The following is a 22,084-nucleotide window of genomic DNA, read 5'->3' on the forward strand; positions in this document are numbered from 1 at the left end:
TGTTCCTCTCTGCACAACCGCCTGCTTTGTCCTTCTGCATCAACCCGTCGGCTGATCTTTTCCCGTCGAACAGGGCAACACCCAGCTGGTGCTCAATCCTCCAGCCTCTCCGCCCACCATCTCTCTTCCAACAATCCTTTCCGCAACCGTGCTGCCTCGCCCTCGAGCTTGGACGCTGCCCAGACCTCGCCGGCCTCGCCTTTTGATGAGCCTCTTCGCCGGCCTCTGTCGCGCAATCCCTTCTTCGACCAGACGCTCCCCTCTGCTCAATTGCCCTCGCCCGCCAATATGTCGACTCACTCCAACTCTAGATCTCTGTCGGCCGAGGAGATTTTTGTAAGTCTTGGTCTCGCATTGCCGCCCTATCACGCCCTCTGCCTGCTCGTCCCCCACGTCGGGCAGCTCGGTCGACGCCATCACGCGTGTCCGCGAGCTGACCGCCATCCGCCCATAGGATTCTTTGACCCTCGACGACAAGAAGCCTTCTGCCGCCCCTCCCGCCTCGCAGCGTCGTCTGGAGGTGGTCCCCGCTTCTCGTCGGGGAGAGAACAAGCCGCTCGCCAAACTGCCCAAAGCCAGCCACCGTCCCACGCGGTCGCAGGAGGAGGCCTTGAGGGCCCGGAAGCCTCCCCTGAGCGGCCAACGGCCCGGCCCGTCGGAATCGCCGCAGCGAAAGCCGCAGCAGCGCCCTCGACGAAACTCGGAGTCCTCCGTCTTGGACCTTAACACGCAGCCCATCACCGCGGACGAAATGAAGATGATTGAGGCCAAACGCCTTCGCGATAAGCAGCGCCGCGATCGGGACGGTCGGTCGTCATCGAGCCGCGCCGACGGCAAGGAGAGGAGCAAGTCTAGGCGCCCGGGCCGTAAATTGGACATCATCGACCAACTCGACGCCACGAGCATCTACGGAACCGGGTGTATGCGCGGCCCTTGGACCTATGCAGTTACCGTGTGCTGATGATCTTGCTAGTGTTCCACCATGACGGGCCCTTTGACGCCTTGAACCCTCATCGTAACCGCCAGAACAGCCGGCGGGCCCCCATGCAGGCCTTCCCCAAAGATTCCCTCAACAACTCGCTGGGCGGTGCGGGTCCCCTCAACCGAAATCCCGATCACGCCGTCTTCATGGGCAACGCCACAGATGAGGCGTTCCGAGACTACGCCGGGGGCGTCAAGAACAAGAACGGCTACAACTATCCGGTCCCGTCGGTCGGGGAGGCCGCGATATTCGACCCCATCGCGCGTGGCTCCGCGGTCCACGGCGACGAGAGCTACGGCTTGGGTACGTCGACCTTCCTGGAGGGTACGCCCGCGGCGAGGACGGCCATTGCTCGACGCGAGGCGGAGCAGGCCCAGGAGGTTGTCGAAGGTGGCATTCAACGCAAAAAGTCGCTGGCACAACGCATCCGGCACATCAACAAGGGCCAGCGAGAGTTTGCGCCGTCTGGCAGGATGACGAACCCAGAGGGCACATATACTAGGCTCTCGCCAGACCCTATTCCCTCAGGCACCGTTAGCGCTGGGTCCGAGGCGAACCCCTTCTTCTCCGAGTTTAGCAAGGGGGACGAGACCATCAGCATCAGGCCTCGAGACGGGACCAGGGCCTCGCACAGCCCTCCGCGGGTGCCTCGTCGGATGTCAGGTGGAGCTCTCGAGCGAAGAGGTCAGGCCGACGGCACGATGGCCTCGGAAGAGGGCCACGCTAAGCCCTCGGGGCTTTTGGGCCGAATGAAGAGCCTGAAAGGCGGCAGAAGACCCCGAACTTCGGAGCACGCCCAGATGCAGACGTCTGGCGTGACCATGTAAGGCGGCGACGAGGTGTAAGTATAGAGGGGTCAACGACGACGAGCAGCGCGTTGGAGCTGGTCTGGCGACGTCGAGCAAGACAATGTTGGCATCGAGAGGACAGGGGATTCAAGGACGCGCGAGCCCCATAAGTCTCACGGGAAACGGGAGTACTTGGGGTGGATTCGGCACGGCCACAAGCTGGCAGCCAGGAAGGGTCGGCTTTTCAAGAAGGGCCACTCTCAGACAGGCGGATAGAAGGCGAGGTGGTAATTGGACGGGCATTACTGGCGGCTCGCGCGACGATGGGTCCGCAGAGGGGGTTCCAGTTCATGTTCAATACTTTTTGGGATGGTAGGACGGGAGACGAGAAGAGCCGAATTTCTGACGTTGCGCACTGAGGTCTGACGAGGGCGAAGATGGCCTTTCTTTCATTTTGCCGGACAAACCCTAGGCAGATTGTTACGAATACATTACATTTCTTATCTCAGAAGCTGGGTCGGGAGCAAGCGCCGGTGAAGTTTAGATGTGCAAGTTGGTACTTTTTGTCGGCGGACTCGCAACCACGGTTGCGTGCCTTTTGCACGACACGGCGAGACTTTTGACTTGCCACGCGATAAAGCCTGACCAGGGCACGTGCCGGCCAACAGGCGACGAAACGAGCCTCTCGCGCGGCCATGGAAGCAAAACCGTCACGGGCAGACGCGCCGCGCTCCTCTCTTGAGCCGGTGCCGGCGTCGGTGCTGGCGGCGAGGGAGGCTGCGCGCCGGAACGGCCTGAGGGCTCGGGGGCCCTGCCGCAGCGGGTGCCGCGAGCTGGACGAGTACGTGCTCATGGACGGAGGGTTCGAGAGGGGGAGCGTGGTCGGGGTGAGTGCCGAGGAGGAGGAGGGGTTTGGACTTGTGGTATGCTGAGCCCGCTTCCTTTCTTTCCCTGACCCGACGAAGAAGACGAAGGGCCTGCTCGCATTGCCACACCGTGCTGACCAAGGCGATGGTCTACACCCAGCTGGGGCTGCAGGTGGTGACCCGATGGCTCTGCCACGACGACGACGTCGACGGAAGGGTGCTCATGGTGACGCCCAGGCCGGCGGGCCCGCTGCTCGGGGCGCTGCGCGAGGGCATCGAGGCCGAGGTGGCGGCGGCCGGCGGCGACGGCGCCCGGGCGCGGGCGTGCCTGGACCGCGTGATGCTGTCGTGCGTCTTTGACATTGCCGGGCTGGGCGAGGTGCTGGCTGAGCTGGACGCGGCGGGGGGGCAGCTGGGGCCGGCGGCTGGGGGGGGGGAGGGGACGGCGAGGACGGCGCGCTCGGAGATTGCGGACAGCCAGGACGACGACGACGACGACGACGACGACGACGACGACGCGGCCTCGTCGCTGCCGCCTGCCGCCGCCGCGTCGTCGCCCGGCGTCATCCTCGTCACGCACTTCTCCTCGCTGCTGACCGGCCTCTTCGCCCGTCGCGAAAAGTCGGCTGCCCACGCCGCGCTCGCGCAGCTGGCCACGCGCCTGCGCCGCCTCGCGCGCGACCTGCCGTCGAGCCCCCTCATCCTACTCCTAAACTCAACCACCACCACCACCACCACCACCGCCTCCTCCTCCACAGCCCAAGATGCAAACCACCACCACCACCACAACCACCACCACACGCCCCCCTCGAAGCCCCTCGACGCTACCCTCCGCTCCGTCTTCCCCCCGCCGCCGCCCACCCACCACCACCAGCCAGCGCCGGGCCGGGCCAGGCCCTCGTTCGGGCTCGTCTTTGCACAGCTGCTCGACCTGCACCTGCTCTGCACGCGCCTGCCGCGCACGTCCGTCGCGGCCTCTCCCGGGGCCCGCCTCGTCACCGTCGTCGAGGTCCTGCTCGACCACTTGGGCCTGTGGCGGGGCCGCCGCGGGCCGAGGCCGGGCAGGGAGCAGCGCTGGGGCCCCGTCGACGTCGTCGGCGGCCGCGTCGTTGATGCTTTGGCGAGGCCGCCCTGATGGAGAGTGCCAGGACGTGTCCCAGGGGATGCCCGTCCCGCGCGTTTCAGGGGACCAGGCTGTCATGTCTGGGGGAAAGACTCGCCTTCCCGCTCCATCGACTGAAGATGTACGGCGAGCGAAGACTCAACCGTCTCTACGTCTTCTCAATCATGTCGTGTCAAGGAATAGAGGCACTCGTCAGATAGTAAACAAAGCACAAAGCATCACCCTCAGATACAATCTTGGTCGCTTGTCAAGGTCTTCTTTTTCTGTCCATTTACTTGCATATTAGACTATCAACCGCCTCTCCGCCTTCACTAGGCCTGATCCCCGACTGCTCGCTCAGTCCACCGAGGACCAGTCACCCGCCGCTTGGTTTCACATCGCATACACGCATATTTTCGCTGATCCCTCCCAGCGTACAGGCACTCTTCGCATCCCCTCTCCGCCGCTGCTCCTCTTCTTCGTTGCCTCGTACTGCCCAAGGCCATCCGGGGCCCTCGACTTCGGCGCCACGGTTCCAAGGGTATGTCCGCGGCATCAAATCCGAATGCCCAAGCGTCTCCGTCGTCGGGTCACGCAAAACCGCCGTTGCCATGTGGCCTCCCACCGATGCCCCATCTCGCCACGAGACAATATTCTCGTCTCCTCTGGCCCCAGGGGCTCGATTGAAGTCCAAGCCAGGCATGCCCGACTCTCCCCTCAAATTAACCGTGTACTAAATAACACTCGCTCAAGAGCCCCTTGGTCCTCCGGCCATGGGGTGCCAGGGGCAAGCGAGCAAAGGCGACGCACTCGGGATTGCCGTCAAGTGATACAAGAAGAAATTTCCTGGAAGGGATTCTAGTCTATGTTCAAGGTGCAAGGGGTCGAAGGGCATGCGTTATCGTGGGGACGTCAAGGTGCCGGGCTGGGGGGCCGGTGACGCTAGAGGCAGCTCAGAACGTCTGTTGTTCTTCCAAAAGTCAATGGCCTCGACGACGTCTTCCCCGCGCTCGTCTTCGTATGCGAATAGTATCTAGCGATCCAAGTGTCAGTACCGGAGCGGCCAAGCAGAGCTGCCTCTTCAAACATACCTCGTGCGTACTGCTGTGAAGCATGCGAATGTTCTTGTGGGGCACAATATGAACCGCGCCATTCTCTATGTTCCGCAGTTCGATGAAGTTGGCCTCAAAGGCAAGGATCCACGGGTAGCTCAGGGCAAAGCTCTGCGGCGTGCCCTCCCAGTCGATGCGCCACTCCGGTCGTGCTCGCCACCCATTACGGTTAACGAAGAACGAGAATTCCGAGTAGTTGAGCAGGAACTCGCCGTTGAGGCGCTCGATGTGGATGGGCTTGACGCCTTCCTTGCGCGCGACAAAGTCGAGCGAGGTATCGGCCTGGTCCAGCAGAGACTGAGTCTCGAGCGTCTCGAGCGACACCACCTCGAACCCCCTGGCGCACGCCACGCAGAGCTTCGACTTGAGGAAGTGAACAGACGACGACTCGGTCGGAATGTAAAACTCCTTGAACGGCCTCAGTTCGTCCTGGCCGCCGGCCATAAACTTGCCCAGACCTTTCTGTTTCTTAGCCTTTGTCATGGCGTCGTTTGGCTCAAAAACCTTGATGGTGGTCGACAGTGCCGACGACTTGACGCAGCACACGAGATGGCGGCCCAGGCAAATGCCCGTCTTGAAGAAGCTGCAGTGGTTCTGGATCTTCTTTGGCCGCTTGGCCAGGGCCGGCTCGTCGGGGTTCAGCGCCGTCACCGAGTACGACTGCAGCGTCTTGTTGGACAAGACGAGCAGCAGCTGGTATTCCTCGAGGATGTCAATCTGGGTTACGTTTGTCGTCTCCAGAACTCGCCTTGGGATCTGCTCCTTGTTCTTACGATCAGACAAGTAGATGCCATTGTCGGTTCCGTACAGCAGCTTGCGGCCACCGTCTATCAAACAGCTTAGTGAGGGCGTCGTCGCAGAGCGGGGGCGGGTAGACTTACCAAACGGCGTGACACACCGGATCTGATTGGTGCCCACGAAGAAGTTGCTGGAGATGACGGTCGTGTTGAAGAAGTCGGCGCGGCCGCGGAGGCGCTGCTGGGCATTGTCGATAAACTCTAGCCACTTTTTGCGCGCAGCCTGGTTTGCCGCAAAGAGCATCAGCTCGTATCCCGCCTTGCCCAAATGTCGGAAGGTGATTGGCCATCCATCTCCCTTCTTGGTTTCCGAGTTGTTTGCCCTGATTGACGGAATCAGGCTCGACGACGACCGCTTGATGCCCTGGACAGGGATGACTTCGTCCATCTCGCGGATGGCCAGCAGCTCCAGTGGAATGGGACGTCGATAAGCCTTGATCTCCTCGTTCTTACCGCTTTGCTTGATACGCACGAGCAGTACGGCGTGGTCAAATAGGAATGCGGTAATCTCAGACGGATCCGTCGGAGACTTCTTCAGCTGGCTCTTGAAAACGAGCTCACGGCCCTCCTCCGTAAGCTTCAGGTCGACCCGTTCGTTGGGCCTAAACCTGAGCTGTTCGTGAAGTCGCCTCAGGTTGAAGCGATTCTCCGCCTTTCCGGACTCCGCGTTTACGCGTCCGAGAAGGTCTCGAATCACGGTGAGCACCTTGGGGATATCTCCCTTGTCCGGGTTGCCCTCTTCGGTGTACTTGAGCACATTCTCAAGCAAGAGAGGATACCGAGCAAGACGTGTCGTCGGCTTGGTGAGGTAGCCGTTGAGCTCGAGCTTTCTCGACTCCTTGCGCCGCTCAATCTCGTCGACAAACTTGCCAAAGAAGGGGTTGATGGACCGCTCATTTTCAAACTCAAACTTGCCCTCCAGCTGCTTGGACCCATACAGTATAAAGGGCTCAAATAGTGGCACAAACTCGAGGAAGATATCGCCAATGTTGTGGACAATCGGCTCCTTCTGCTGCCGGGTCGTCAAGGATGTCGCAAATCGCGAACTGACTGAATGAATGCTGGGATGATCGACAATGTTGCTAAAGATATTCTTTACCACCTTCTCCCGGCGCTGGAGGGGAATCGGCGACGCCTTTGACCTCAGGGGAATGATCCAGAAGTCGCGGAGGTACTCCAGGTCTTTGACAAAGTCACGCTCCGTGTAGCAGATTTCCGAAATCACCTCCTGCCTCTTCTTTTCCCTCTCGTCGACAGCGTCAGCAATCTCCTTTGGCACCGAGTTGATCCAGAGCTTTTGCTCGTCGGTCTGATCGACCTCGTCGTCGTTGACATTGGCGGAATCCTCCTTGCGCAAGCCTGGGCCCATCTTGAGGTTGAGTCGGGAAACCTGCTCCAACCGTCGAGGGCAGGCAATGGAGTAGCAGAGTTGGTCTCTCGTGCAAGTCGGCGAGTAGCACTCCGAGAGCAAAACAAAGACACCGTTTACTGGAGACTTATCCTCTGGTTCGTCCATCAAGCTCTCCCGGAACTGATACATCTCGGACTGTGAGTCTCGCAGCCGGTGCTCATACGTCACATCGTGGAAGAACTTTTGCGCGTCCAAGGCCCGACCAAGAAGCAAGGCCAGGTTTCGGTCCGTCGTCCTAATAATATACGACAGGACATCTACCGCCTCGGAACCGCTGAAGGCGTTCTTGTACGTGAGCTCGTTCTTGGTTCGGTCGCCGATGATGATCTTCCGCCGGAAGCACTCTGCAACTCTCGAGAGCAGGGCCGGGTACACAAGGGGGGGCCTTATCTTGGTCGCAGTGGTGGGCCGCTCACTCTCGATCGATTTGCTCCTGGACGGACGCTGCACCAACGTCCCGGCGTCGGTTTCCGACCCAACTATCGTCGGCGCGATGCTAGAGGCCATCGACATTGATCTCGAGTGGTCCGAGGCGCCGGTGGACGATGCCATACTAGTGGTACGGGTCTGCGAGCCGGGTGTGCTTGGATACCCTCCATTCTGTGGCGGATAACCATTAGACATCGGCGCTTCAGATGGGGCTCGTCGGTTCGGGATGATACGGCCGCTCATCGTTTGATGGGCGTCTCTATCCTGCGGATGAAACGTTCCAGTCATGGACATGGAGCGGTCTTCATGACGTTCCGGGACCACTCTGCCCTGAGCCGTCGTCCGGGCAGAGCTTTGATGACTATACTGAGCAAAACGAGAGTGGTTCGCGGGCGACTGCTGTTGATACGAGCTTGGCGGCGGGTGGTACATCTGCGAGCGCGGCGCAGAAGCGAGAGACTGGGAGCGATAAGGGTCACTATTGAGTGCCGGTCCCGGGTTGCCCTGGTAAGGTCTCTGCGGCTGGTATCTCGCCCCGGCAGCCTGTGCTGGAGGGCCTCGCGACTCAAATCGCGGGGGAGGCGGGCCTCCAGGGCCAGGATAAGGTCGTCTTGGCGGCTGCTGCTGCTGTTGCTGTTGCGAGTACTGCGCCTGAGGAGGCGGCCCTTGTCCACCAGACGCTGCACGATGGGCAGGATGGTATCCGCTTGGGTCGCCCTGCCGATTCCTTGCAGCCACGGGATCACGCTCGCCGTAGAAACCCTGTTGCGGGCGTGGCGGCGGCTGGCGAGGCGGGCCGGAGGCCGGAGGCGACATCATCGGAGGTCTGCCCTGTTCCATCATGGCTGGATGCGAGGACGACGATGTCATGGTGTGGGATCGGCCAGGTGGGGGAGCGGCACCAAATATGTTGGAAAAGGCGGCATCTCGCTGGTTGTTGGAATCGGGATAGCCGCGAGGGCGCTGCTGCGGAGCTGCTCGAGGGTCATACTGGTAGTCGGCCATGCTGGACGCTGGATGGGGAAAATTGAGGCAGGATTAGCGGCAACGGCTCTCGCGGCGGCGGCAGCAGGCCAACGAACCTTTGCGTAGCCTCTAGGGCCGCCAGCAGTCAAGAGCTCAAAATGGCGGCAGTCGACGAGGTGCGAACAGTCGACGTTCGACGGGAAGGCCGCCGTCTGTCGACAAGGAGGTTGGCGGGTGCCCGATTCCAGGCAACGGGGACGTCAGCCAGGTGCGGATAGGACGTGGTAATGCTTCAACTCGTGGCGAAATAATGCGAGGGACTTGGCGACAGCAACGCTCGGCTACCAAGGGCAGGAGGACTCGACTTGGGTAAGGGTCGGTCCCTGCCCAAGGATCGTCCGCTCGCGCTTTCGGGGTAGAATGGGGCTCGACGGGGGGGGAGGGGGGGGGAGGGGGCGAGCGAGACGCGGGACAAGGGCTCAGGGCGATGGCATCAGGCTGGGCGGGCACAGGAATGTGCTACCAGACGGCGCCGGCAATCGTTGAGCGCGAGAGGGGAGGGAGGAGGAAGAAGGCGAGGCGTGGATGGCCGCCGTTGGCCAAGAGAGAGGGAGACGGATGGATGCTGCAGGTTCAGCAAACTGGCACTGCCTGACGCTGTTGTCTTGTCGGGGTTCGGTTCTAGTTAACTTAACTAGGCGCTGGCTGTGTGCACCTGGCCAGCAAACGACCACTGCCCGCGAGGTACTTTGCGCAGGTACCTCGTTGCCCGATTTGCCTGGGGGAGTGACCTTGAATCGCTACTCTTATCTCTTGCTGATGCCAGTACAAGTGTACACGTCGTCGCACATTCCCTGCCCCGTCAGAGCGGGTACCCATCTATCGCCAACATGTGCCTCTAGTACAGTACGGAGTACCCAGAACTGGCACGGGTCCTAACACCATGGACTTGCGAACTCGAGCTTCGTATCGAGAAAAGGTAGATGCACCTCTACGATGCCTGTCAAGGAAGGTGCTCTGGATGGAATCAGGCGAGGCGGCGCCGCCGACCAGACCGTCCAATCTCGCAGCACTGCGGCGGCACCGATGCACACTGCAGCCAGGGGCTGGGCTGCGCTAGCGACCGTTGAAAGGTTTCTTCCATGTCCGAATGCGAGAAGTGAGCGCGGCGCAGCTCTCTCGGCTGGGCCGAATGTGACGGGGGATGGACTGGTGCCTCTTGCTCTTGCTTCTGTCTTGTCTTGAATTTCCTTCTTTCTTTTTGGTGGTGGTTGGTGGTGGAGAGGGAGGGCAACGCTTCGGCACAATGTGTCCTTCCAGTTGACTGCTCACGCAAAATACACGCAAATATCGCCATCGTCGGCGACAAGCACTCAAGTTGGTGGGAATTTTGGATGCCCTGGCGAGCCTGGACAAATCCTCTCTGAGCCTGACTGCTGCCTTCTCCCCACCTACCAGTAGTAGCTACTGTAACTAGACGTGCTCAGCAGCGAGCATGTATTCAGTAAAGACGCGGCCAATCGCTCCAAACTCGAGAGAGGGAGCGCCAAGTCACGTGACTGGGCGAGGAGACTCAGCGGCCGCATGATTGGCCGCCCTGGCACCAGGCTCGCGAGCTACGTCGTCAACCTCAACAGTCTGCGTTGCCGCTGTTGCCCTCCCTCCGCCAACAGCCGTCGCCCCCGCTCAATATGGAGTCAGAGCTATCTCCCAAGTTCGCCCCCTTTGTCGGCATGGTAAGTGCAGCATCCATCGTCGGCTGACCAGGACGCGAGAGTGCTGACGGCGTCACTGGCTGGCAGGCCGGCATTGCGGCCGCCATGGTTTTCGGATGTGAGTTCCTCGTTGCCTCTCGACGGCGTGCATCGTCACATCTTGCGGCCGACTCCGAGTTCTAAGCGAGACGCATACAGCCATCGGCGCCGCCTACGGCACCGCGAAATCCGGCATCGGCATTGCGGGCGTGGGCACCTTCCGGCCGGACCTCATCATGAAGGTAACGCGCAGATGCGACAAACACAACAGGCGCCCACTGACCCCTAGAACAGTGCCTGATCCCCGTCGTCATGTCCGGCATCATCGCCGTCTACTCGCTCGTCATCTCGGTCCTCATCGCCCAGGATCTGTCCCCGCCGGGCAACGAAAGCTACTCGCTGTTCTCGTACGTGGCCCAAACGTTTGAGCGCGGCGCACACTCTCTTAACACCGTGTCAGGGGATTCATGCATCTCGCGTGTGGAACGGCGGTCGGCATGACGGGTCTTGCGGCAGGCTACTGCATCGGCATTGTCGGTGACACTGGCGTCCGTGCTTTTATGCAGCAGTCTAGGATCTTTGTCGGCATGGTCCTTATTCTGATTTTCGGCGAAGTGCTGGGACTCTACGGGTGCGTCTTGTTAGAGTACCAGCTGTGTCCGACCGAGAAAGCTAACCATCGTGTAGCCTTATTGTCGCCCTCCTCCTCAACTCGAAAAGTAAGGGCTGAACTTTAGAAGAGCAATCTGATAACCCACTGTCGGGTGTCGCGTATTATACACGCGCAAAATCGTCGAGCCGTCGTCGGATGGCCATGGCAAATGTCTTAACAGCTGCATCATGGGACACGGGCGTTATCGGATATGTATATTTAGGACGTCGGGTAGAACTCGCGTGCGTGTCACAGATATCAAGTCATTGTCGATACAACAGATGTCACTTGTCCGCAAACACCCAGGCGAGTGTCCATCTTCAGCGATGCCTCGATACTTTATCCGAAATGGCTTTATATTATTGGCGGAGCTGTCGATAGCAACGCCATGTATGCCAAGATCAGGCCATCGTCGACGAGAGGCGAGAGAATATAGAAGGGTCAGTTACACGCTACCTAGAAGCCGCGCCTTGGGTGTGAGCCACGGGAACGGGTGCGACAGTGGCTCCAACTAGGTCCCCGCGATGAATGCACCGTGAAAGAGGTCAATGCTACAATTTTGCGCCATCATATGCGTTCGTGATCTCGTTCAAACCCGCGTCAAGGTGGGGGGGGGGGGTTATGTCTGCTAGCCCAAAGTTACCCCTGCAAGAGGGGATATGCAAAGATGATGTCGGCCTTGACGACGGCGACTTAGGGGAGCAGCCGGCCCCCGAGACGGTGCAGCAGCTTCTTACGCGGGCCAGCGTCGGGGTCGCGGCGGGGTCTGGTCCCGCTCCTCTGTCGCTCTTCGGAGTCCTTCATGTGAGCTGGTATGAGACAGTCAGCATCGCGCCCTGGATGGTTTCCTGGAAAGAAACTGACCTAGCAGCCAGTCCCACTGCCTGTCCTCTCGTATAAGAATATCGTCACCCGACTCGCGGGCCAGCCTCTCGCGGCGGGCTTGCCTGGCAGCCACTTCGCCCACGAGGTATGGATCCTCGAGTGGCCGGAGAGGAGGCATGCTGCCGTCACGAATCACCAATGGCGGCTCGATGGGTGAGGGGCGCTTTGAGAGGTCGTTGGCCGTATACCTGTTGTCCGTCATGCGCCGCTCGGCCACATTGCGGTAGTGGCGGGCAGCAGGAGCGTTGTTTGCGGACCACGTGGGGATGCGGAAGTTGTGAAGGGTCACGATACTCTGGGGGTTCAAGGGCGGGATCGGGGGGAGGCCGATTGTCTGGGGCCTGGGGGTCGATGTCTGGTGCCGCGGCGGGCTCGATTCGGGAGATGTGTTTGCTCGAGGAGCGTATGGGGGTGCGGCTTCGAGGTATTGGACGGCCGAGTGGTAGGACGGAGCCTCGGATACTACAGATGGGTCAGCTCTGCCTTGCAAGGATTCCTCGATGCTGCTTGTCATATCCGGCCCCTGAGTCCGACCCGTCCTGGGCGGCACGGCATGGTCCGGACAGAGAGTGATTCATACCGTAAGAGGGAGCAGCAGAGCGTATCGATGCTGTTTCAAAGTCGTCGGCGCCGTAGCGAGGCGTAGACACGGCTCCCGTCATGATGGGCAGACGGAGGCGTTTTCCGGATCACGACTTTGAGGCGAGCAAGCGGGAACTGGGGCTATCCCGAGCATCGGTGTCCCGGGTACTTGTAATAGCTGCCTTGGGCTCGCGTTACGTCGACGGGAGGCCAGGGCAGAGGCTTGTGCCGAGAAGGGGGGAGGCTTATGCGTGTGTTTGCGTAGATGTGGCTTGGGAGCCGGCTCGGACACGGAGAAGCGAGGGCTTATAAGATGAGATGATGTTTGTGGATGCGGAGCCTTAAAGAGGGGCCTATATTCTCCCGGCCGTCATGCAAGACGGCAAGGAAACGGGAGGCCGGGAGATGTGACAGCGGACGTGTCTGACAAAGTATTGTTATCGGACGGACCGCGGGCGGGAGAGACGGGAGGTGCTGTGTCAAGTGCCGGAAAAAGAGGGCCAAGTGAAGGTGAGGTGGCCGATGACCAGCGTTGACGGTGATGCAGGACGCAGTGACGGACAAGGACAGGCCCAGGTCAAGAGTTCAGTTACACGGATATGAGGCCCTCGCGCCGGAGGTGTGTGAGGGGGGCGGCCGAGAATCACGCGAGGCATGAACAAGTGTGTAATGGAGGAGATCAGACATCAACAAACAGACACACATACATTCTGTACAGAAGACACACGCGTGAGCTGCTCATGGAGTCACGGGCGGCAGCAAGCTTATAGCCGTGCGTGCGTGGTGGGGGCCAAGAGAGAGGGGGTGGAGGACGGACGTTGCCTTGTTGCCGTGACTTGACAGACACACGCCGCTACTACTGCGGCACTGCCAGGTACTGCTGCTCGATACCAAGTACGGTGCCTTGTTTTTGGTTGTACAGTACATTGCACCATGATGGCAGCCCGGCGTGCTTGGCGAGGTTGGAGACCACGGGGGCCGTCAACTGCGTGATTTTCATTGACCGACGGTACAAAGCAGGCAGAGCACAGGATAGTCCCGAATGGCGCCGGCAATGTTTCACTTTGTCCGAATAGCCTCTGCTGAGCGCGAGTGAGACGAGAGGAAAAGCGAGGAAGGCAAAGCAGAAGAAAGTCGGGACGAGACGGCTCATCTATTGTTAGCACGCAGAGGTTCCGGGCTAGCAGCGTCTGGCCTAAAAGGTACTTAAGTGGGCGGCAAGTCTGGGCCAGAATCACGATTCACGCGACGGCGTGCGGGGCAAAATGGCTACCGCAAAGGATCGCCGTGGTGGATTTAAAGTTCCTTCAGTGAGGTGCCTAAAGCAAAGCCCGCTACAGCGCACAGTGCCCTTACTGTGCAAGCTGCTCCGGAGGCCGCCTCATTTCGTCTCCACGGATGCCAAGAAGTGCTTTGCGTCAAAAACACGGCCGCCAGACGCTATCGCTTGCGCCTACCGCCGCACACTGCAGACTACTGAGTCTAAAGCCTATCTTGCTGGACCAAGGCCCTCGTCAGCTGGCAACATTGCGCCTCTTACGGTGTGCCTGGACGAGGCCGTACTGTACGTGTGCAGTACTCGATTGGTGCACCTTCGGCCCACACTCGCGACTTGGGCGGGGAGGGGTACAAGGCCCTGACACGGCGCCACTGTGCCTAGCTGGACTTTCCAGCACCGTACAGCACAGTACAGCACAGCACCCACCGTGTTTGATGGAGTGGGGGAACGCGGGGCGGGCTGCCGTGGCTTCTGCTCCGCGAGGTCGACCTCGTCTCTCGACTACGCACAATGTTGCAGAGAGCCGGTAAATGCATCAACCGTCCAGTGGGGCAGTCGCCCGAGTCGAGACGTCGGTGACGAAATATGGAGAAAACAGTCGACCTTTGGCCATCGACCTGGGACCGGCCAAGTCTCACATGCATCGAAGGGGGCTCTCCTCGCGGGACGCGGATACCGGACCCGACGTGTTTGATTGTGCTCCATCCATCCGGATGGGTCCCCGATGCTGTGCGAAGGCGTGCATGACAGGCCGCTTCTTGTTCATGCACCTCACAGGCCAAATCTCGCCGCATTCACCTGCCCAAAGCACCTACACCATATCACAATCCAAGAGTGCAACGAGATAGTACTCTCCCCAAGCTCAGTCTCATGCTGTACCGTACTGCCGGCCTCGAGAGGTGGAAAGGAAGCCGTCTTTCTTTGTCCAGGGCAGAGGTCTGGTTCGCGCACCAACGGAGCTCACTCACCACACGACGGGGGGCCTCGCAACCCGACGCCACCATCTTTCTCGTCCTTCCCTTGCTCTTTGTTTTTCTTGCTTCTCCTTGGAGGACAGGGCGCACGCAGTGGATGCAAGGGTTCAGTCTCAAGTAGAGTAATATGCCTATACGAGCAAAGGGAGACTTGCTCCTCTTGGCAAGCCACTCAGGTCCGCGTAACCCTACGCTGATGAGTGCTGACGTCCTACATCGTCCTACATTCTCGCTCCGTGTGTGCTAGGCCAATGCAGGGTCCCTCGGTCCTATGCACGCTGAGACCAGGGCGCAGATGAGCGTGTGTGTGCTGGCTGGCCGGGTGGCAGAGACCTTCCATCGACTGATTGGCTATTTCGTACTTGGGTGCTTGGATAATAGCGGACCTGTTTCTGCCTCGCCTTGCTCATCTGCCTCGCCTACCGACAAGACCGCGTCTAATTTGTAACGCTGGCGGCAGATAACTTGTAAAGTCATCCCATGGAACCTAGCCGAGAGGAGAAGCCGAGTCCAGTCAGCGCTCTCGGACACAGTTGTTCGGGAGCAGCTGATATGACGTCTTGGCGACCCCATCTGATCATGCACACGGCTCCGAATTCACCGTCGGGGCATCAGCCAAGAGCTGAAACGAGTGATCAGCCATTATCAGCTGCCATGCTCTGGGACTTGGTCTGTCTCGAAGGAAAGTCTGGATGCAAGCTAGACCTGATATTGAATGCCCATTCGAGCCTCTAGGGTAGGTCTGGGGTAGGGGTTTTGATCCTACAGCTCGGTATTAGGTAAGCTATTGCATTACTAAGCTATTGAGATACATGGCGCCATGGGTACTGTACGTACGGAGTACCTAGACATTGTATTCCTAACTAGACGCGGCGCCCGAAAGTGCCCACAGGTCGCGTGCGCGCTAACGCGTCTTGGTTGGCTGGATTGTTCGTATGCAAGTCAAGACAGTTCGCTCAGTATCACCTTGGCGGCTAAAGACAATTCATTCGCCCGCAAATGCGTGCACGCCTCGTCCTCGTGCACACATCGAAACAGAAACCAAAGCGCGAGTCCGGAACGCCAGGCCGCGATGCCGACACGCGTCCAAGGCTCCTCCGACCGACAAGACCAATCCCCGTCGCCATCGCCATCGCCATCGCCATCGCCATCGCCGGCGCAGCCAAACCTCGCCATGAGGCAACGCTCCGAAGCACGTCCCATCTCTGGCTCCAAGAGGAAGCGCGCAAGCACCGCCAACGGGCAGTCAAACCAGCGACAAAGACAGTCCCTCCCCGATGGAGACAGTGACCAAGACGAGGAAGACGTCTTCGATCCCGACCAGCCTGTGGAGGAGCGTCGGACGGTGCAAAAGGGCTACAGGGACCTCCTGCGTGACATTACAGAGAACGGGGACGAATACCTGAACAACAATGACTCCAAGGGCTTGCATGAGACGATTCTTAAAGCAGACGCGCTGTCCAAGAAGCTGCGACAGACAACCGAAGCCACCATCGACTCACGCTTGCTGGTCAGCACCACAGACCTATCGTACCGCAAGACACTGCGCCTTATGCAGGGCAGCCTGTCGCAAGGCATAGACACCGACGAATTCGTGTCAAAGTGCATCACCTACATGAGGCAAGGTGCCGGAATCGTAGACGACGACGCGCCAGAGCTCTCCAGCACCCAGAGACAACGCCGAAGGTCAAGTCGTGGCGGCGGCGGCGATGACTACGACGACGACATTGGCGACGAGGGAGACATGATGAACTGGTCGCACCTCGGCCGGTTCGCCTGTCTGCCACATATAAGGCGACCCGCCCTGCCTGGGTTCCTCCTTGGCCCCCTGTCCGTGGAGAAGAAGGCGCGCAAGATCACCAAGCGAAGCGCCCCGTTTCGCCCAAACAACCTGACTGAGACGAGGCCCGAGGTGCTCAACGTCGATGACCTTGCCAAGAGGGAAAACGACTTGACAGCAATCTGCGGCAAGATTCTGCAGCAGTTGCACAAGATCCAGGTGGAGACACAAGAGCAGGTCGCCGAGCTGATGGAGGACGACATGGACGACGAAGAAAAGACAAGAGTCATGCATCAGTACGGGCTCCGCAGCACGGGAGGCATCGATCTTATGCGATTCGTCGTCAACCCAAAGTCATTTGCCCAGACTGTCGAAAACATGTTCTACGTCAGCTTCCTCATCCGAGATGGGAGGATAGAGATTGACTTTGACGAATTCGATCTCCCAGCTCTAGGTAAGTGGTCTACCCTCTCTCAGCCGTGCAGAACTGCTCGCTGGCCTCTCCTTAACCCGACTGACGCTTTTTGCAGCGCCGGTGGATCGAGAAGCCGGTGGCGAGGACGCCGCCCGTCATGGCGCGTCTAAACACCAGGCCATTTTATCCATGGATATGCAGACTTGGCGCGAGATCATTGAAGTCTTCAACTTAACGGAGCCCATGATTGAACACAGGCGAGAAGCGGCCAGCTCCGGCCCGGGAGCTCGGGGCTGGTACAGCTAACTGCCAGCTTGGAGCAATGCATTTGCTCGAGGACTTGTACTGGATTTTATGATACCAATCTCCGAGAGACGACTTGTATGAACCGGTGGCAGACATTTGTCGACGACCTACGAAGAATAAAGGCCACCCGATCGCTGCTGACTGGTTGGAAACCGAGCTCGCTTCGGGCCCCTTTGTCCACGATGCGGCACAAGGGGAGGCCGTGGTATTTGTTTGACTATCCCAATCTGTAAATTCTCGCTTGTGTGGTTCGTAGCACGCACCGTATTGTGGTTCTGCAGCTGCGAGCGTGTGCTTCGTGCTTGGGCATATACCGTGAACATATCCAAAGCACAAAGAAAGACTGGTCTTCAAGAAAGGACTTGTTGATCCCGCGCCATCCCGCTGACTCGGGAGGCCGTAGTTGCCACCTCAAGCTGCGATCAGGACTCAAGCGCTTGCTTTGTGGCTTTGACGGATGCTTGGCCATCATACCGAAGCTTCGCCACAGCAAGGGCGCTTCTTCCAAGCCTCGCCTTCGCTCTTTTCCTATTCACCTCTACTCGTCATCGCCAGACCTCCTGTATTGCCCGAGAAGACCAAACTGCGACGCCTAATCACGCCTCAGCATAGACACCGACCCTGCGGACGGAAAGTCGTCCGGAAAACCCCCGCGGGCACTGTAACCCACACGCGAGCGACCTGTACGACGAAACCACAAGCGAGATCTCTGACTTGAGCAGATCCTGCGCAGACGCGGGGAACGAGAGCATCCGTGCCGAGTCTGAGTGTGAATCAGTGGCCATGGAAAATGCGTGTGGAGACGACGATGGACTTGATCTCTTCGCTAGAGGCCGCAAGAGCTTGGATATGTGTATCCAGCAAGGCAAAATCCTCCAAGAGGCGGGCGTTCTGCAAGAATCAAGGGCCGGAGGCTTAGCAGAGCTCATCGGAATCTGCCGGTCAGCCAAAAAAGCCATCGAGTCGTGTCGAGCCGGGACCGCCAGCACCGCAACCGCAGCAGCAGAACCAAGCTGCCAAAGCGAGGTCTGCCAGATGCAAGGCACCATGCTGGCCAAGTCCCACCAAGATCAACTTGGAGTTTTGGAGCAAATCAAGCAGGTGTTTGCCATTCTAGTTGGCCAATGCTCAACGCAAACGTACGAAGCCCAGGACGACGGGCCGGAGTACGATGATAGGAGGCGACCGGACTCTGAACAGGAGCAGGGAATGATGTGCGATTTGATAAAAGCTAATACCAATCTGCATTCTCGAATGCTGCAGCTGCAGCGGGAGAATGAGCACTTAAAGATGCAGTTGGAGAAGGAGCGCTCGCTCAAGCGTGAGCATGAGACTTTAACAACGAGCGAAGGTGAGATCGACAGGTCACACAGATGGACTAGTCTGCGTTCTGGCTCAGTTCTGGAGGCAGAGCGACGAGACGAGACCCTGGGACCGCGGACGGCGACACCGTTGGAGCGGAGCGAGCCGACGCTCTGGCTCGAGGCCAAGCCAGGGGGAACAGAAGACATGCTCGGGGTATTTGATGGCCGCATGTCGCCAGAGTGTAGCACAGATTCAGATCCCAGCGAAGACGCACTGCCAGGGTCGCAGTCCCCTCAACTCGAAACAGTCGCAGCTGAGGCGCCGAGCGACCTTGAAAGCAGCGACGAGACGATAGACTGGAAGCAAAAGGCAGAGAAGGAGCAGCAAATGACGCAGGACTTGCGGCAACAGGTCAAAGAAGCAGAGAAGAGGCTGACGCAACAACAGCTTACGGTGGAAGAGCTGCGACAAGACTTGGAAGATGTCAGGGCTCAAGAAGAGCGGCTTCACCGACCACAATGTCAACGCGAATCTATGATGCTGCTGTTCCAGCCAATGGACCTGTCCCGAGAGCTCGGAAACCTGGCGGCCAGCCCGGAACACATGCCCGCCAGCCCAGTCTCTGGCTTTGGTGGGTTTAACGGGCCTCGACATGAGGCTGGCTTTGAGCAGGCTCACGGTTTGCTAAAGGAGCAGTGCTTGGCATGGAGGGACATTGCCCTCTTCCTCGCTTTTATCCTTGTCCAGACATGGACGGCCCCAGCCAGGATCGTGTACAAGAACCGACGCTCGTTACGGTCGCTACCACTGCTAAAGAGCATCGACTGGGAAAAGTGGCAGCCAGCAGCTCGGCCGGAGAAGGCGTTTCGGACCAGGGGCCTGCTGCGCGCGGTGAGGCACGTGGCCATTCTCCTCTCGGTGCACGCATACCTCTCGTGCCGGTGGGAAAGGGACATTTGGATCGAGGCCAACGGGCAGACGCGGCGGCATCTGATCAAGCAGCTGCATGGGGATGTGCAGTGGTGGCCGGTGCCGGGGGTGGATCCGGGGGTGGCGTGGGACAAGGGGTGCGAGGCGTGGGCCCTGGTGCTGGTGCAGACGACGGATATTTGGGCGTCGTGGGCTCTGGAGCGATGGCCGTGGTGGAAGTAGGAATGAGTTCGGTTGAACGACGCATGTTGGATATGTAGGAGGTGGCTTTGTTGGTCCTTGACGGCTGGCGAGATATTAGTATAGTTGGTGAGACAGGGGAAAAAAAAGTGGAATAAAGCAGCTTGGTGGAATAAGAGGCAAAAAGGAGCAGCAGATGTATCCGGCTCTGCAGGTGAGGCCCGGTGTGCGGATCCCCGAGCCTCGGCAGCCATCGGCTCACCGAGTGGACCCACTGGTCCGAAGTCGGGTTTCTTGCTGCTGATGTCATGACTCTTGGTGGCAAGCACGGCAAGGATCCGCGCTACCCGAAGCGGCCCTTTTAAACTTTGAAGCGACAGGCAGGCCGGCTACAACCTCCCACGCGTCTGTTGAATCAAGGCCAATCCCCATTTTTGCCCAAGCCCTTTGCAGAGAGTCCGGAGACAGCCCATCGAGAGCCGCTTGATCCCCCAGACGACGTTTTGGCGTCATCGGTACTCGCCGTTGTATCGCCCACGCGAGCGCCTCGTTGATGGGCCAAAGACCGTCGCTATTGCCACTTCGCCCGGCGCATTTCGTTGCCGGCACCTGCTACAGCAGCAGACGCGCCTCGAGCTCATTCTTTGGAGCCTCAGCCGCCGCCGCCGCCATGTCTGCCGAGCTCATCCCCTCGAAACCGGACGACCTCATGGTCACGCGCAATGTCACGCCCAACATTGCCACCTTTTCCTTGCCCTTTTCTCGCTTCGGCAAGATTAGGATTGGCGGCCGCGGGACCTTGGGTATGGTTGTTGAAGCCCACCCCTCTCGTCTCTGGCTGGCTAACCGGGGTGGCGCGCGGCAGTCAAGCTGAGCTCGGGAGCCCTCGCCATCTTTTCGCCCGTGGCACTCACCGCGGCCACGCAGGCCAAGGTGGCTGAAATGGGCGGCAACGTTGGCTACATTGTTGCCCCCGACATCGAACACCACATCTTCGTGTCCGAGTGGGCCAAGCAGTACCCCTCGGCTAAGCTCATCGGCCCCGAGGGACTGGCCGAGAAGCGCGAGAAGCAGCGCGGCGACCCCAAGATTGGCCAGGACAAGTTCGACGTCGTCTTCACCAAGGAGAACAAGCGGCAGGTGCGCCTCGGGGCCGATTTTGACGCCGACTTTGCCTACGAGTACGTCGACGGCCACACCAACCTCGAGCTCGTCTTCCTGTACAAGCCGGAGCGGGTACTGATCGAGGCCGACCTCATGTTCAACCTACCGGCCACGGAGCAGTACAGCAGGGCATCCGACGAGGACAAGAAGGCGGCCGGCATCGCCGATTCGCTGTTTCATGGCGTGCAGAGCACAGCGGGCGACGCAAAGTGGATGAGGCGCTTCAACTGGTACCTGGCGGCCCGCGACCGCGCCTCGTTCAACGACAGCATCAAGCTCATCGACACGTGGGACTTTGCCACCATTATCCCTTGCCACGGCGATGTGCTCGAGGGCGACGCCAAGGAGGTTTTCCGAAAGGTCTTCAAGTGGCACTTGGAAGCGGCCAAGTAGGCCGGCCGGGGTGACACGGCGCTGGGGGAGTTGCGATGGTGCTGGAGATTCATTGTCCGATGGTAGCGTGACTGGGAAGGATGCGCATATGAGTGGAAATGGAAATAATGGTCGACGCCAAGCTGGCTTTGTCAAGAGGAGAGTCAGAGATGTGTGTGGGGTAAAGCCAAGAGAAGACCGAGGTGTTTCGTCTTGCGTACTCGCAAGGCTCTGGCGGAAGCGAGCTGCCGCCTTGATATGTTTGCTGTGCTGTTTCTTGACGGAAATGATTACCTTGTTCGTCACATTCGGATGACGATGCTGTAAAATACTGCACATGTCGAGGGCGGCATTGGAAGCGGGGCGAAAGGCAAGCGTATATGGAATGTTATAGCTATCTATGTTTCCAAACTCGGGCGCCATCGATACCCAGGGCTGCCCAAAAGCGTGGCGGCGACGTGATCAACTTTACGGGTGATGCCGACCAGTCGAGGTCCTAGGCTAAGCAGCCTGCCCTTGCAGCGAGCTAATCATGCCGACTGAACTCCAGCACGCCAGGTGAGTCTAGCGTATACAATGCTTCGCCATCGCTCTTGACGCATCTGTCGCCATCGTCGCAAATCGGAGCTAGGGAACCTCAATCTGACATAAAATGATCGCAGCCTGCTAATAGAGCTGTTGAGGAGAGTGGGCATAAGAGGCCACAGTCATGCCCAGTGGACCTAATAGTCATGCACAAGGAAGCCTGCCTAACCAACATGACTCCCCTAGCCTAAGGACATTATATAGACCTAACTTAGGTATAGGAATATCTTAATGCCCTCTTTTAGCTAGCTATATATAGTCACTATACCTATATAAGCCCCTCTCTTATCTTAATAGATAGACTAAGATATATATTACTAAATTTACCTTTCTATACCCCTATTTCTTTTACTATACTCTTAAGCCTCTACTTAAGAGTTATAAGCCCGGTCTATATAATTAGATTATCTTTTACCTACTAATATTACCTTTAAAGCTATTTATAAGCTATTAACGCTATTATAACGC

General features: G+C 58.9%; 8 protein-coding genes across 8 annotated transcripts; 6 read left to right on the top strand and 2 right to left on the bottom strand.

The window, feature by feature from the left end:
* Nucleotides 1–288: 288 nt before the first annotated feature.
* On the top strand, nt 289–1,809 carry HRG_04505 (pal1 cell morphology protein; the record flags this gene model as incomplete). The annotated part of the gene is made up of 3 exons (XM_044862976.1): nt 289–336; nt 455–920; nt 974–1,809. 3 exons carry the CDS (start codon nt 289–291, stop codon nt 1,807–1,809), a joined length of 1,350 nt encoding a protein of 449 aa, XP_044721590.1.
* Nucleotides 1,810–2,465: 656 nt separating this feature from the next.
* Nucleotides 2,466–3,771, top strand: HRG_04506 (uncharacterized protein; the record flags this gene model as incomplete). Its single annotated transcript, XM_044862977.1, has 2 exons — nt 2,466–2,693; nt 2,797–3,771. 2 exons carry the CDS (start codon nt 2,466–2,468, stop codon nt 3,769–3,771), a joined length of 1,203 nt encoding a protein of 400 aa, XP_044721591.1.
* An 865-nt stretch (nt 3,772–4,636) lies between these two features.
* Nucleotides 4,637–8,492, bottom strand: HRG_04507 (CNH domain-containing protein; the record flags this gene model as incomplete). Its single annotated transcript, XM_044862978.1, has 5 exons — nt 4,637–4,771; nt 4,830–5,677; nt 5,732–7,751; nt 7,809–8,167; nt 8,240–8,492. 5 exons carry the CDS (start codon nt 8,490–8,492, stop codon nt 4,637–4,639), a joined length of 3,615 nt encoding a protein of 1,204 aa, XP_044721592.1.
* A 1,652-nt stretch (nt 8,493–10,144) lies between these two features.
* On the top strand, nt 10,145–10,937 carry HRG_04508 (ATP synthase subunit C domain-containing protein; the record flags this gene model as incomplete). The annotated part of the gene is made up of 6 exons (XM_044862979.1): nt 10,145–10,189; nt 10,256–10,286; nt 10,367–10,449; nt 10,502–10,614; nt 10,668–10,838; nt 10,895–10,937. 6 exons carry the CDS (start codon nt 10,145–10,147, stop codon nt 10,935–10,937), a joined length of 486 nt encoding a protein of 161 aa, XP_044721593.1.
* Nucleotides 10,938–11,552: 615 nt separating this feature from the next.
* On the bottom strand, nt 11,553–12,406 carry HRG_04509 (uncharacterized protein; the record flags this gene model as incomplete). The annotated part of the gene is made up of 3 exons (XM_044862980.1): nt 11,553–11,668; nt 11,724–12,206; nt 12,325–12,406. The coding sequence occupies 3 exons, from the start codon at nt 12,404–12,406 to the stop codon at nt 11,553–11,555; spliced, it is 681 nt and encodes a 226-aa protein (XP_044721594.1).
* A 3,245-nt stretch (nt 12,407–15,651) lies between these two features.
* HRG_04510 (binding domain of nse4/EID3 to nse3-MAGE) lies at nt 15,652–17,080 on the top strand (the record flags this gene model as incomplete). The annotated part of the gene is made up of 2 exons (XM_044862981.1): nt 15,652–16,813; nt 16,890–17,080. The coding sequence occupies 2 exons, from the start codon at nt 15,652–15,654 to the stop codon at nt 17,078–17,080; spliced, it is 1,353 nt and encodes a 450-aa protein (XP_044721595.1).
* A 1,047-nt stretch (nt 17,081–18,127) lies between these two features.
* HRG_04511 (uncharacterized protein) lies at nt 18,128–19,537 on the top strand (the record flags this gene model as incomplete). Its single annotated transcript, XM_044862982.1, has 1 exon — nt 18,128–19,537. The coding sequence occupies one exon, from the start codon at nt 18,128–18,130 to the stop codon at nt 19,535–19,537; it is 1,410 nt and encodes a 469-aa protein (XP_044721596.1).
* Nucleotides 19,538–20,165: 628 nt separating this feature from the next.
* HRG_04512 (nuclear protein Qri2/Nse4) lies at nt 20,166–21,052 on the top strand (the record flags this gene model as incomplete). The annotated part of the gene is made up of 2 exons (XM_044862983.1): nt 20,166–20,298; nt 20,361–21,052. The coding sequence occupies 2 exons, from the start codon at nt 20,166–20,168 to the stop codon at nt 21,050–21,052; spliced, it is 825 nt and encodes a 274-aa protein (XP_044721597.1).
* Nucleotides 21,053–22,084: the final 1,032 nt, after the last annotated feature.

Source organism: Hirsutella rhossiliensis (assembly GCF_020360975.1).
Source record: "Hirsutella rhossiliensis strain HR02 chromosome Unknown scaffold00004, whole genome shotgun sequence".
NCBI classification, from domain to species: Eukaryota; Fungi; Ascomycota; class Sordariomycetes; order Hypocreales; family Ophiocordycipitaceae; genus Hirsutella; species Hirsutella rhossiliensis.